Source organism: Belonocnema kinseyi, chromosome 4, assembly GCF_010883055.1.
Source record: "Belonocnema kinseyi isolate 2016_QV_RU_SX_M_011 chromosome 4, B_treatae_v1, whole genome shotgun sequence".
Taxonomy (NCBI): Eukaryota; Metazoa; Arthropoda; class Insecta; order Hymenoptera; family Cynipidae; genus Belonocnema; species Belonocnema kinseyi.
In genome coordinates this window covers 72,812,002-72,827,413 of record NC_046660.1, presented here as the reverse complement: position 1 = coordinate 72,827,413, position 15,412 = coordinate 72,812,002, and the positions used below count along the sequence as shown (strand labels likewise).

The 15,412-nt window shown below is 23.5% G+C and overlaps 1 protein-coding gene across 1 annotated transcript; it reads left to right on the top strand.

Annotated features, from left to right (window-relative positions):
* Positions 1-13,242, top strand: LOC117171357 (polyglutamine-binding protein 1). Its single transcript, XM_033358605.1, has 6 exons — positions 1-174; positions 670-779; positions 3,305-3,480; positions 5,969-6,149; positions 6,284-6,438; positions 12,930-13,242. Exons 1-6 carry the CDS (start codon positions 105-107, stop codon positions 13,126-13,128), a joined length of 891 nt encoding a protein of 296 aa, XP_033214496.1. The 5' UTR covers positions 1-104; the 3' UTR covers positions 13,129-13,242.
* The last annotated feature ends 2,170 nt before the right edge of the window (positions 13,243-15,412 follow it).

The following is a 15,412-nucleotide window of genomic DNA, read 5'->3' as shown; positions in this document are numbered from 1 at the left end:
GCAAAGTCAAACGAAATATATTTTTTTAGATTTTTAAATAAAATAATGCTTATATAAGAAATTAATTAAGCTCATCGCGTAAGTTATAAAAAAGTGTTAAAAACATGCCGCTGCCTGCTGCATTGGCAGCCCGCTTAGCAAAGAGAGGATTAATTACAGGATCTGAAAATCCCGGTGAGTATAACCTCAAATTTGGTATAAACTTGTTTATTTCCTTTATTTACTTATATTTTCCATAAGTTTTAGTAAAGAAATACATAAATATTTTGGCTATTCACTTAAAATATGTAGACATCAATCCCAATTCAAAATTAGATTGTAGATAAATCAGATAAATGAAAAAGAAAACCAATTGGTAGGTTGACATTTCTGTGCAGTAATTCTCGTGTTTTAAGTTAAATATAATAATAAATTGAAAAATACAAGAAAAATCTAACTTTTTGCCAAATTTCTATTACGTCTATTTTGATTCAAAATTCTTAGGAATAAATGTTTTTTACTCAATATAAATACACTGTAAGAAGTATGATGATCGTTTACGACTAATTGGAGAAGTTCTTAAATTAATTATCTTTAATTCGTACCTATTATAGATTAACATTTTTTTATTTATTGCGAGTTTTACTTAAATTCTAAACATTAAACGTATCAATTCTATTAATTTCACAGAGTCTGCGAGAAATGAGCCAAAAAAGAAAGTGCATGAAGAAGTAATTGCCGAAGATTATGACAACACAAAAGATGACATTAACCACATTGATCTCTCACAACAGTTTATGGTATCTAATATGTATAAATAATTTCATTATTCCTTTAAGGGTCGTTGCCAAAAAGTTGGGAAATTTGGACCACGACTTTTTCTTTAATGGAACTTTAAAAAACCAACTAAAGTATTTTTTCTCGAAATTTCACACCAAAAATTGAACGAAAACGTCAATTTCAGAGATCTCAAATCATAAATGTAGTATAGATAAATTTAAAAAGAAAATTATGTTTATCTGCATTTTTTGTTAAATTAGGCGGATTTGTGTAAATTTTGAACTGTTTTATTTTCTTAAAACGCATTTAAAGACTTACATCGATTTAGAAAGTGTAATAATATGCAGTACAAAATAATTTTCCGTATTAAAAAAATACAACAAAAATGATTAATTTTTAAACAAAAAAGAAGATTTTTCAACAAAATACTTTAATTTTTCACGAAATAGTTGAATTTTCAAAATATTAAAATTTTGAAATAAAAAACTTCAATTTTCGACCAAAAATTAAATAGTTCAATTTTCAAATAATAAATTTATGTTTTACCATAGAGATGAATTTTCAACAGAATTGATGAAACATTCTATTGGAATAAGTTACATTTTCAGTTGAAAAAATATAATTGAAAAAAATAGTTACATTTTGGAACAAAGTGATAAATTTTTAAAGAAAATTATGAACCTTCAACTTAAATAGTTAACATTTTAACAAAAGGACCAAATTTTAAATCAAATAGTTTTATTTTCAACTAAAAAGATGAATTTTTAAACAAGAATATTAATTTTTAAGCGAAAAAGACAATTTTTTAATAAAATACGTGGATTTTCAACGAAATAGTTCAATTTTTAACTAAAATATATCAATTTTCAACAAAAAATTGAAAAGTTAAATTTCCATGTACATAAATTATTGCTCTGCTAAAGAAATGGATTTTCAACTAAAATTAGGAAATATTGAATTGGAATGAACTACATTTTCAGTTTGAAAGAAATTAATTTTTCATAAATTAGGAATTTTTAACAAAAAATTATTAATTTGCATTGAGATTAATTGAATTTTTCAAAATAGTTAAATTTTTAAATAAAAAGGTTCAATTTTCGACCGAAAATTAATTTAAATTTTCAAATAATAAATTTATGTTCTATCAAAGAGATGAACTTTCAAAAGAAGTGATTCAATTGGAATAAGTTATATTTTTAGTTTAAAAAATATAATTGATAAAAATAGTTATATTTTGGAATGAAGTGATAAATTTTTAAATAAAGATATAAATCTTCAACTGAAATAGTTAAAATTTTAACAAAATGGTCCACTTTTAAACAAACTAGTTTTATTTAAAACCAAACAGATGCATTTTTAAACATTTAAGTATTATTAAAAGTTGAATTTTCAACTGAAAAATATGAATTTTCAACCAAAATTTAACGAGTTAAATTTGCATGTAAGAAAATTAATGTTCTGCTAAAGAAATGGATTTTCAACTAAAATTAGGAATTATGTAATTGGATTAAATTACATTTTCAGTTTAAAAAATGTAATTTAAAAAAAATTAATTTTCAAAAAATGATGATTTTTCAACAAAAAATTATTAATTTGCATTTAGAATAATTGAATTTTCAACAAAGAGATTAATTTTCAATATAAAATATTCATTTGGACCAAAAACAGCGATTTTTTTAACTAAAAAAGATAATTTTTCATCTAAAAATTGAATAGTTAAATCTGAAGTTAAAAACATTAATCTTCAACCAAAAAGATGAATTTTTAACTCAAATGATTGAATATTCAGCTGGAATAGTTAAAATTTCCGTTTATAAAAATTAATTTTCACCGAAAAGAAAACAAATTTTCAACATAACAGTTCATTTTATAACCAAACGAGATTAATTTTAATCCAAGAAGATCAATGTTCTACCAAAAAGAACAAAAGTTTCAACAAAAAATATGAATCTTGAACCAGATATTTGAATTTTCAGCTAAAAACGATACATTTTTAACCAAAAATAGAATGGTTAAATTTTAAGTAAGAAAAATTAAATTCAAACTTTTACAAATGAAGAATCACTTTTAAATAATTTTATATTAAAATATAAAAAAATTGAGTACGCTTTAAAACAAATTCCCTGACAATTTAGGGTTTTCGACATATGGTTGATAGTCTGGTAACACAAAATTCATACGTGCTTTTCTTAACACTTAAACAGGAATAAAATTAATGACTTTATTTTTTTTTAGATTTTTCAAAGTGATTTTTTCCTAGTTATATTAGAACTAACAAAAAGTGTTCTCTACAATTTTAATATTTATTTTTATTTATTTTAATAATTTATTTATTTTATTTTATGTATTTTAATAATATTTTTTGAAATCTATTAAATCGTGGAAGTATGTCAAGCGGTTTGAATTTAAATTTCACAATTTGTTGGGCACGATCTTTGAACTAAAATATTGTAAATATCAAAGAAAATATAAATAATGTACTGTTTTCTGACAAACTAAATTGACTCTCCGGATGTGTAAAGATTACAATTATATTAATTTTTAGGGCCTTTCTGGTTGTCCCAACAAATATAATATTTATCATGAATGCACCAGAAAGTGTAAAGAAATATGGGGAGCGGGGCATTTGCAACCATCGGAAGAGTATTTATTCAAACAAATGCGAATGCTTCAAAAGTATCCTTTACCAGAGACTTGGAAGGCTGTTTATGATCCTGGAACGTAAGTTTATCTTGCACTAATTTTAGCTGCATATATTAGAAACGAAAAAATTACAATTTAACTGTTGAATTATTTGTGTCCCCTTTTTTCAATTCGACTTTTCTTTTCCATTCTCTAAAAAATGCCCCCATTTAAATTATACGTGAAGTTCTCTGAAATTATGAAATGTACGTAATTAAGAGATATGGAAATCTTTGTTCGTTTCACGACTACAAAATTATTTGATTTAAAAGTAAAATATGCTACCGCGAGTAGTGAAAGTTATTTTTTTTTCTTAAATTAAAGAATGATCTATTATAAATGATTTGACTTTTAATTTTTTCGTTAAGTTTTTTCGAATTTCGAGATAAATAATTTTTAATATAAAATAAAAATTATGAATATCCATTTGTTTTTTCAAAAATTTTTAACACTCAATTTCGAGCTAAAATTTTATTCTGATATCTGAGAACAAGGTAATAAGTATTATCTTTTTTTTTTTATTTCAATTTATATGAATGTAATTTTCCTCAAATTCTTGAGAACATTTAAAACTACTTTAAAACATTTCAGATTTGTCAATAAAAATATAGACAATTTTAAAGAAATTTTTTGTTATTTTAAAGGATTTTATAAAATATTGGGAAAAATTCGAGTCAATTTAAAATATATTTAGGATTCTTATAGGTTTCGAATAAATTTCAAAATATCAAAGAAAATGGAATCTTCTGAATTGAAAAATAATTTTTGAATTTTCCTTCGTTAAAACTTCTTTTTTTTTAATCTTCAAAAATCTGCACTATTTAAAACAGTTTTTGAAATCTTTACACATTTTCAATTATCTTTGAATTGCCATAAAGCTTCTAAATATCTCTTAAACTTAATTAATATTTTTTAAACATTTTTTAATCTTGCAAAATGGAAAAATGTTAGCATAAAATATTATACGTTCTTTTCGAAATTTTAGGAGATCATTTTAATTACTTTTTTCAAAATAAAAAATAAATTTTACATTTTGTCATGAATTGTATGATAGTTTCTGTATTCCAAAATCTACATTTTGTTCACAATTTTTTTAAATCTTTTAAATTGATTAGAATTGTTACTAAAATTTAAAATGAATTCTACATAATTACAAAATTGCCTTAAAATCTTCCAAATTTGTTTTGGAATTTCCAGTTTTAGAAATGATTCGAAAAGTTTTAAAATCTTTTTAAATATTCTCTTAAACTATATTTTAAAACTATTCTTTTTGATCTATTGAAACCTGAAATATTTCATGAATTTATTTTGTTTTAATTTTCGGAAATCTTTTCAAGTTTAAATATAATTTTCAATCTCTTTAAAAGTATAATAACTCTAAAATTCATAAATATACCTTAAACTAACTCGAATTATTGCTAAAATTTATAAAAACGTTTAAAAATTTAAAGAAGTCTTAAATTTTTCCAGATTATTTTTTGATAATTTTGGAAATATTTCGGAATGTTTTAAAATTTATTTAAATATTGTCTTGAAATTAATTTAAGAAAATTAAAAAAACTTCAAATTTTTTTAAAAGTCCAGAAAATTCTTAAAAAGATTCTTTTCCAAAATTCTCAGAAACTTTGTTTTTATTTTCAAAAATTAATATTTTTTCAAAATTGATTAAATTCTTGAAATTAGCATTTTGTTTAAATTTTTCAAAACATCTAAACCGTCTATGAATCTTTTAAAAATATTCAAATTTAACCTACATTTTTTAAGCATAAAAGTTGCCTTTTTACGGATTCTTCTTTTTAAAAATTTTGAATTATTTAAAAATATTTTGTTAGCCTTAAATTTTCAAAACAAATGGCTAGAAAATTGTAATTTTTCAGTTTAAAATGAACTAATTTTGTTGAAAACTCGTCCTTGTTTTTCGAAAATTTTAATATTTTGGTAGAAACTGTATATTTTTGGATTGGAAATTCAATTTTTGTCTTAAAAAATTCGATTTCATGACTTATAAACTTAATAATTTGGATGCCATTTTTGTATACGGTTAAAAAATCTTTCTTGGTTGAAAATTCAACTCTTTTGTTAAAAAATTTCGTATTTTTTAATTTCATTACAATTTTTTTTATTGAAAATTAAAACACTCTAATGGAAATATCAAGTATTACACTTTTTGTTAAGAATCAATTTCTTTAATAAAAAAATCATCTCTTTGGTTGAAAGTTTAATGTCTTTGTTGAAGATTGCCCTTCTATTGGTTGCAAGCTAATTATTTTAACTCAAATGTAATAATGAAATTTTAAATTAATAAATCTCAATCAACTAAAACTCAATTCTGAACTATATCTTTGTGAATCTGTCATTATTCCTTCCTTCGAATTTTGCATATTACTCAATCATTTAAAAAACCGTGTAACATTATTTAAAAACTATAAAATTTCTTCTAAAATTATTTTTTATTCTTTTCCACATAAATTCTGTTATGCTGCGATTTGTGCCATATCTAATTCTAACTCTAATTTTTTCTTAATAGAGGACAACATTATTATTGGGACTGGTCCTCGGATTTAGTATCCTGGTTGCCTCCAGGCCACCCCAAGTGTCAAATTTCTCAACCTGCTCCTCAATTAAGAGAAGAATTGCATCTCAAAGCTGCTGATCAAGATGACAATATGTCGAGTGATGAAAGTGGAAGTGACCAAGAAACGATGGATGTAAGTCGTTTTTTTCAATTATAGTTTTGCGATTTTTAAATATAAACAAATAAATTACTTGTTCCCATTTAAAAATACTAAAGTTTTTTTTATTTGTTCTTATATGGTTTATTGTACTTTTAATTAATACTCAGGTGGATGAAGTGGAGTTGAAGAAGGATAAAAAACAAGACTCTCGAGAAAGGTCCAAACTTTCAGAAACTAGGAAGCTTCCGAGAAAAGAAAATAAAGACAAGAAAGATCGCACTTTGGATCCCATGGATCCTGCAGCATATAGTGATATTCCCAGGTATGACTTTTATCTGATACTTTTTTACAATTCACCCATGTTGTTGATTTGCCCCCTCCCCCTCTAAAATCGAATGATTAAATTCAATAGGAACTGGAAAAATTAAAATTCTTTTTTGCTTTGTTCAATCTTTAAAAGCTATCTAGAATTTTTGTGAAATAATAGAAGTCTTTCTGAAATCTTTTCAATTTCTTCGAAATATTTTTGAAATATTTGAAATCTTTGTAAAGTCTTTTTTTTTTTAATAATTAGGAAATCTTTTTAAAATCTTTATCTCTTTGTATTCTATATGAAATCTTTGTGCAATACTTGAAATCTTTCTGAAATCAGTTCAGTTCTTATTCGAAATATCTTGAATATATTTACTAATATTTGTGAAATTATTGAAGTCTTTAGAAAATTATTTAACTCTTTTCAATCTGTTTGAAATCTTTCGAAAAATCATTGCAATCTTTGTGCAATCTTTAAAATTTATCTGAAACCTTTCCGAAATTTTTTCAATCTTTTTGAAATAATAGAAGTTTTTATAAAATAATATAAGTATTTGTAAAATCTTTTAAATTTATGCAAAATCTTTGCAATATATTTGAAATCTTTGTCCAATCTTTATGGAATTTTCGCGAAATCATTGCAATTTTGTAAAATCTTTGAAAATCTTTTGAAAATATTTAGTAAAATTTGTAAAATTATTAAAACCCTGTAATCTTTCGGAAATCATTGAAATATTTTTAATCTTGATAACATTTTTGGGATTTTTCTTTTGAATCTTTGCGAAATATTTGAAATATTTTTGAAATATTCGGTGATGTTTTTAAAATTATTTAAATCTTTGAGAAATGATGGGAGTTTGTGAATTCTCTAAAAATCTTTGCGAAATATTTGAAATTTGTAAGAAATCATTGAAAATTTTGTTCAATCTTTTAAATCTATCCAAAATATTTGAAATATTTAGTAAAACTATTTAAATCTTTCTGTAATATTTCGAAAATCTTTTAGATCTTTTTACAATTTTTTTAAATCTTTGCGCAATATTTGAAATATTTGGTGATGTTTGTAAAATTATTGAAATCTTTGAGAAATTATAGGAGTCTGTGAATTCTCAAAAAATCTTTGCGAAATAGTTGAAATTTTTTAAAAATCATTGAAATTTTTGTTCAGTCTTTGAAATCTATCTGAAATCGTTGCGAAATATTTGAAATCTTTGTGACACATTTGTGAATTCTCCAAAATGAATTGTAAAATATTTGATATCTTTGTTGAATTTTTGAAATCTAACTAAAATCTTTGTGAAATAATAGAAGTCTGTGAAATCTTTTTAAATTATTTGAAATCTTTGAAACCTTAGGAAATCATTAAAATCTTTGTGAACTGTTTACAAATTTTTGTGAAAGATTAGAAATATTTTTGAAATATTCAGTAATGTTTGTTAAATTATTAAAATCTTTGAAAAATATTTGAAACTTTTGAGAAATCATTGAATTTTTTTAAATCTTTGAAATTTATCTTAAATCTTTGTAAAATAATTAAAGTTTTCGTGAAATCTTTGACATCTTTGGGAAATCGTTGAAAACTTTGTGAAATCTTTGTAAAATCTTTGTGAAATCTTTGTAAAATCTTTGTGAATTCTCTAAAAATCTTTGCGAAATATTTGAAATTCTTGAGAAAGCATTGAAATTTCTGTTTAATATTTGAAATCTATATGAAATCTTTGTGAATTAATCAGTCTTTGTGAAATCTATCTGAAATATTTGCGAAATATTTGAAAGCTTTGTGCAATCTTGAAAATCTATCTGAAACCCTTGTAAAATAATAGTAGTCTTTACGAAATCTTTGAAATTTATTTAAAATCTTTCCGAAATATTTGACATATTTGTGACATATTTGAGAATTCTCTGAAAATCATTGTGAAATATTTGATATCTTTATTGTATTTTTGAAATCTATCTGAAATCTTTGTGAAATAATAGAAGTCTTTGTGAAATCTTTAAAAATTATCTGAAATCTTTATGAAATTTTTGAAATCTTTGTGAAATCCTTAAAATCTTCGGGAAATAATTGAAATCTTTGTGAATTGTTAAAAAAATCTTTGTGAAAGACTTGAAATATTTGTGACATATTTGAGAATTTTCTAAAAATCATTGTGAAATCTTTGATACCTTTGTTGTATTTTTGAAATCTATCTGAAATCTTTGTGAAATAATGGAAATCTTTATGAAATCTGTAAAAATTATCTGCAATCTTTGCGAAATATTTGAAATCTTTGAAACCTTTGGGAAATGATTGAAATCTTTGTGAATTGTTTTTAAATCTTTGTGAAAGATTTGAAATATTTTTGAAATGTTCAGTAATGTTTGTGAAATTATTGAAATCTTTGTGAAATTTTTGAGAAATAATTAAAGGTTTTGTGAATGCTCTAAAACTCTTTGCGAAATGTTTGAAATTTTGGTGAAATCTTTGACATCTTTGGTAAATCATTGAAAACTTTGTGAAATATTTGTGGAATCTTTGTGAATCTTTTGAAATATATGTTCAATCTTAGAAATATATCTGAAATCCTTGTGAAATAATAGAAGTCTTTGTGAAATCTGTAAAAATTATCTGCAATCTTTGCGAAATATTTGAAATCTTTGAAACCTTTGGGAAATGATTGAAATCTTCGTGAATTATTTAAAAATCTTTGTGAAAGATTTGAAATATTCAATAACATTTGTGAAATTATTGAAATCTTTGTGAAATTATTGATTGAGGTCTTTGTGATTTCTCTAAAAATCTTTGCGAAATATTTGATATTCTTGAGAAGTCATTGAAATTTTTGTTTAATACTTGAAATCTTTTTAAAATATTTAAAATCTTTGTGACATATTTGAGAATTCTCTAAAAATCATTGTGAAATATTTAATATCTTTGTTGAATTTTTTATATCTATCTGTAATCTTTGTGAAATAATAGAAATCTTTGTGAAATCTTTAAAAATTATCTGAAATCTTTGTGAAATTTCTTAAAACCTTCGCAAAATCATTGAAATCTTTGTGATTCGATAAAAATCTTTGTGAAAGACTTGAAATATTTTTGAAATGCTTAGTAATGTTTGTGAAATTATTGAAATCTTTGTGAAAACGTTGAGAAATAATTAGAGTCTTTTTGAAATCTTTAAAAATCATTGCGAAGTATTTGAAATTTTGGAGAAATCATTGCAATTTTTTGTAATCTTTGAAATCTATCTGAAATATTTGTGAAATAATTAAAATCTTTGTGAAATGTATCTGAAGTTTTTGCGAAATATTTGGAATTTTTGTGAAATCTTTGACATCTTTGGGAAATCATTGAAGACTCTGTGAAATCTTTAGAACATTTTTAAATCTTTGTGAAATATTCTAAATATTCACTAATATTTATGAAATTATTGACACCTTTGTGAAATGCTTGAAAAACGATTAAAGTTTTTTAAAGTTTTTTTAAATCTATCCGAAAAAAATATTTGAAAATATTTAATATTTTAATGTTTGTGAAATCATTATGAAATCTTTAAATTTTAGAAGGTTTTCTTTGATCGGTCGAAGAAAAAGGAGGAAAAACTTGAAGTCTTGTTGCAAAATTTTGGAACTGAATTAATAGAATCCAAAAAGAAAATTTAATTATGTTTGGTTTAAAACTTATTTCTTTTTGGTTAGAAAATCTATTATATTTTTGGTTCAGAAGTAATCTATTTAATTTGAAATTCTATTATTTCGTTGAAAGTTCATCTATTTTGTTCCAGATTATTTCTTAACATTTTAGAAATATTTGATATATCTTGCAGTATTTTTAAATGTCATCATAACATACATTTTTCGAAATAGAAAATCCTTTTAAATTTTCGTCGGAATTTGAAGAAAAAATTTCCATTGCCTTGAAACCATTCAAAATTCATAAAAAGCTTCTTTTCCAAAATTTGAACAAATCTATAAAAAAAAGGCTTTCTTTACAACTTTTAAATTATTTTTGAATCGTTTCAAAATTTGTAAATACATATCTTGTAAACTTGATCGAATTTTCGCTAAGATTTAGAGCAAATGTTTTGAAATATTTTTCAATCTTTTCTTAAAAAGCTTTACATTTTCTTCGAAATCGTAAAAGCTGCTTTTTTTTTAATTTTCAATATCTCTCCTCTATTCCCATTTTTTAAAGAATTCCAATTTTTCACCTCTTTTTCTAAAAACTTTTCCTTTTTCTCTGTTTGTCGCTTAAATTTGAACTAAGTCGATACAACCCAAGAAGAAAATCCAACTATTTTTATTTGAAACTTATTTCTTTTGGGTTAAAAATTCTACTATCATATTTTTAGTTTAGAATTGATATATTTTGGTTTAAAATCATACTATTTCGTTGAAAATGTAACTGATTTGTTCAAAAGCTATCTTTTTTTTTGTTAAAACATCAACCGCTTTGTTGTACATTGTTGTTTTTCAGTGATTTTTATTATTTAGTTGAAAATTCTACAATTTTATTGAAAATTAATCTGTTTTTGTTAAATCTAACTGTTTTTGTTTAAAAAATGGAAATCTTTCCCTTTTCTTGGGTTAAAGTTGAATTACTTTGAATAGAACTATTTTGTTGAAAAGTCCTTTTTTTTGGGCGAAAATTAATTTTTCTACCTAAAAAATTAACGAATCAATTTTTGGTTGAAAATCAATCGGTTTTTGTTGAAAGTGCATATTTTCGTATTAGAATTTAAATTGTTTTCTAGAAAATTCAAGTGTTTGGTTATATATGTATTTTTCTATTAAAAATTCATATTTTACGGTGCTAAATTCAACGGGTTTGTGGAAAATTAGTATTCACAGTTGGAACATTCAACATTTTTATTAATAATGATCTTTTTTTTATTGAAAATTGAACTATTTTATAGAAAATTCGTTATTTTTGTTTGAAAATTCATATCTTTTAGTAGAAATGTTACATTTTTTGGTTAAAAATGCAAATGATTGGTTGAAAGTTAATCTGGCTTGGTTAAAGATTCAACTATTTGATAAAAATAAATTTAACAATTTGATTGAATTTGTTTTCTTGTGTGAAAAACCTTTGTTGCTTGAAAAGTAACACCTATTTTTGAAATTTCGTGTTTTTGATTTGAAGATCCATTTTAGAAGGTTGAAAATTCTACTATTTGGTTAAAAATTTACCTTTCATATTAAAAATTCGTTTTTTTTCGGTTGAAATATTAACTATTTGGCTACAAATGAAACTGTTTGGTTGACATTTTTTAATTTATTTTTTAATTCAATTATTTGGTAGAAAATTGAGCTGTTTCTTTAAAAATTAACTTTTCTGTTTAAAATTTACATTTTAGGGTTGAAAATCTAATTTCTTGTAGAAAATCAGTCTATAGGGTTCAAAATTATTTTTTTTTAATTCTAGTATTTCACTGAAAATTCAACATTTTGTTCAAAAATCTTTTTTTTTTGTAAAAAATCGAACTATTTTTAGTTATAAGTTAATTCTTTTACATGGAAAAGTATACTATTATATTTTTGGTTTATATTTCATCCTTTTGGTTAAAAATTTTATTATTTTGTTGAAAATTAATTTTTTTGTTTAAAATTCAACTGTTTTGTAGAAAATTAGTCTCCTTGGGTTGAAAATTAATCTGTTTTGGTCAAAGATTCAGCTATTTGATTGAAAATGAATGTTTTGTTGAAAATGAATTTTCTCGTGTTGAAAATACAACTGTTTTGTAGAAAATTAGTGTTTTCTGCACTAAATTGAACTTTTATATGGAAAATTCAACTATTTTGTAGAAAATACCGTCTTTTTGGTTTGAAAATACAAAAATTGGATTGACTTTTTTCTTTTTTGACTTGGTTAAATCTATCTATCCATATTATATTTCTTGGTTAAAACGTTAAATGTTTTGTTACAGATTCGTCTTTTTGGTTTGAAGATTTGTCTGTTTTAATATAAATTAAATGACTTTGCTAAAACATAATTATTTTGTTGAAGATTAAACTATTTTATTGAAAATTCATCTCTATGGTTGAAGTATTTTTTTCTTTAGCTGAAAGTTAATTGTTTTAACTGATATTTCAACCATGCTGGATGAATTATTTGTTTTTAAAAATTAATTTTTTCAAGTGAAAATGTACCTTTTCCCTTTTTGTTTGAAAATTTATATTTTTTAGTTGAAAATGCCCTTTTTCAGGTTTAAGCCTAATTTTTTCTAAAGCCTTGCATTTTTAGCTTGAAAACTCAACTTCTTTGTTCAAAATTCGTCTTTTTGGTTTGAAAATTCAACACATTAAACAAAATTCATGCCTAAATTAATGCAGTCAAAAATAATTTCAAAAAGATTACAAAAATTTCGCGCCAATGTAAAAGATTTAAAAAGATTAAAAAATATTTCATAAAGGTTTAAAAGATTTTCGAAAGGCTTTTACACCAGATTTAAAGAGGGATCAACCCCTTAATTTTCCCCTAAAATTTGTATGGTGTATCGTAAACGTGTTTCTTTTCAGAGGTAAATGGTCGGATGGATTAGCGCGCCATAACGAAGCGAAGACTGGAGCCGACACAACTGCATCTGGACCTCTATTTCAGATGAGGCCCTATCCAAGTCCTGGTGCTATTCTTCGAGCAAATAAATCTAATAAACCAGAGACAGAAACCTCTAACAAACCTAAGGTTTCTTTTCCCGAAAAGCCGGAAGGAATTTAATAATTAATTGTACATTTCCGAATTAATTTATTTCTCGTAAATCCAATGTTTTTCTACTTTCGATGAAAGTACAGCCGTTATAAAACGGATATTAAAAATTTGTTTACTTATAGCAGAACTTAATCTCATTAATTATTACCTATATTACTTTTAAGCTTTTATGTTCCATTATAATAATTTTTAAATCTTTTCAATTTCAGTATAATCCATTTTAAATGGAGAAATTTTAACTAACTCATTTTAAATTTAATTCTACTGAACAATTATTGCAAGTAGGCGTAATAAAAATTGATGAATTTTACAGGATTTAAAAAATTAAAGAATTTCAGTTTCAAAACAGTAAAAAGTGAACGATCGAACATTTTAAGCGTTTGATGCTAAATGTAGAAGTTGTCAAACTCTAGAAATAAATTACTTTATTTAAATGTTTTTCTATTTTTTATGAAGAAAAATAATGTTTTCTCTCTCGAAAAAAGGAACGAATTATTATAACAATAATAGTCAGGGTGGAAGCAGGTCACCGAAGAGTCGGGGAATTTTTTTTTTTGTTCAGGGAAATTCAGAAATTCTGCAAAAATAATTTCTAAAGTTAGGGAATTTTTCTAAAAAACATTGGAAGCGAATTTCAAGGATATATCAATATTCTCAATTTCTTTTTATATATGTTAGGGTATTTTTACATGTACTGATTTATTTTTGTACAGTATTTAAAAAAATTGAAGGCAATTCAAAAATTTAAAAAGTTTTAGGACATTTTTTAAACTTCCAACAAAGTTTCAAGGGAGTTTTTGCAATTCATTTGTATTTCACGCTGAATTCTCATTAATTTATTTTAAATTCATTTGAATTCCTTTAAATACTTTTGAATTCTCTGTAAATTTTTTGAATTTTGTAATTCACTTAAGTTGTAAATTCACTTAATTCTACTCAGTTCAATGAATTAAAAAAATATATTTAATAGTCTTTGGTTAATTTGTCCTAAAGTTTTTAAAGCTCACCCTCAAGTCTTAAGAATTACAATTAATTCTTTTGTATTCCCTTGAATTTTTCTAAACTCATTTCAAACTGTGAATTGAATGATTTATTTTTTAATTGTTGCTAATTAAGTTTTTTCTTAATTCACTTCGAATTTGTATGAATTCCATCCAATTCTTTTTATTGCCATTAACTTTCTCTAAATTCACTCCCATTGTACTGAAATCGCTGTAAATAAAAAAAAAAAAAAAAAAACAATTAGGTTGAAATATTTTGAATTTAACTTAAACTTTTTTAAAGTCGTATGCATTTATCCTGAGTTCGTTCAAATTTAATTTTTTTCTTCGCCTTAAACTGTTATGAATTCCGTCGAATACTTATTGTGAATTTTCAGTATTTTCTGCCGTCTTTCTTAATACAATTAATTAATTGCAAACAATTTTAATATCACTTACGACTTTTTCAACAATTTTCAATTTTTTAAATGCATCTAACTATCTGTAGTAATACGTCCAATTAATCTTATTAATTTTACAATATTCATTTCTGTGAAGCTGTGAGCTATAGTTAAAAAAAAAAAGAAAAATCCCGATACGTTTATTTGAACCAGAGATATTGAAGTCTAGGCTGAGAGGGTTAAACAATAATTTTTTTCCAAGAAATGTAAAAAATAATCATATTTCCTATGGTTCTTGTTTTTAGCAGTCAAAATTAAAAAATACATTATTTGATTATTTAAACAATGAATTATTGTTTATTTTCAAAATGTTTGAAAATCGATTCAGGGATGTCCACTTTCTTCCCAAAATGGTATCGTATGCTACTTAATGTTGAATAATTATATAATTTTGATACTTTTCTTCTAATATTTTACCAAATTTTTTTTGGTTTAAACAATTTGTATTTGTTCAAGCAGTTTTCGTTTGAAAACCTAAAATATTTAACAGAAAATAGGACATACACAATTATTTTTCTGGCTGTATAGTGTATAGAAAGAATATGCTAATTTTTTTTTTAATTGCTTGACAAATATAATTTGTTAAAAACATTATTTTGTCCAAAAATATTTAAAAAATCGTATTTTCTGAATTAAACATAATATTGAATGATTTTAAGGGGTAGTAAATTCTACCAAAAACTTTATATCATTGTTTGAACGATGAATTATTGTTTACTTTCAAATTTCCCTCTAATTGATTATTGTTGGTTTATATCCTTTTTGTCGTACTATTAAATAAGTTAAAAATTAAAATAATAAAAGTATACTATTTTATTTTTTATATTTTTACCATTTTTAACTATGATTATA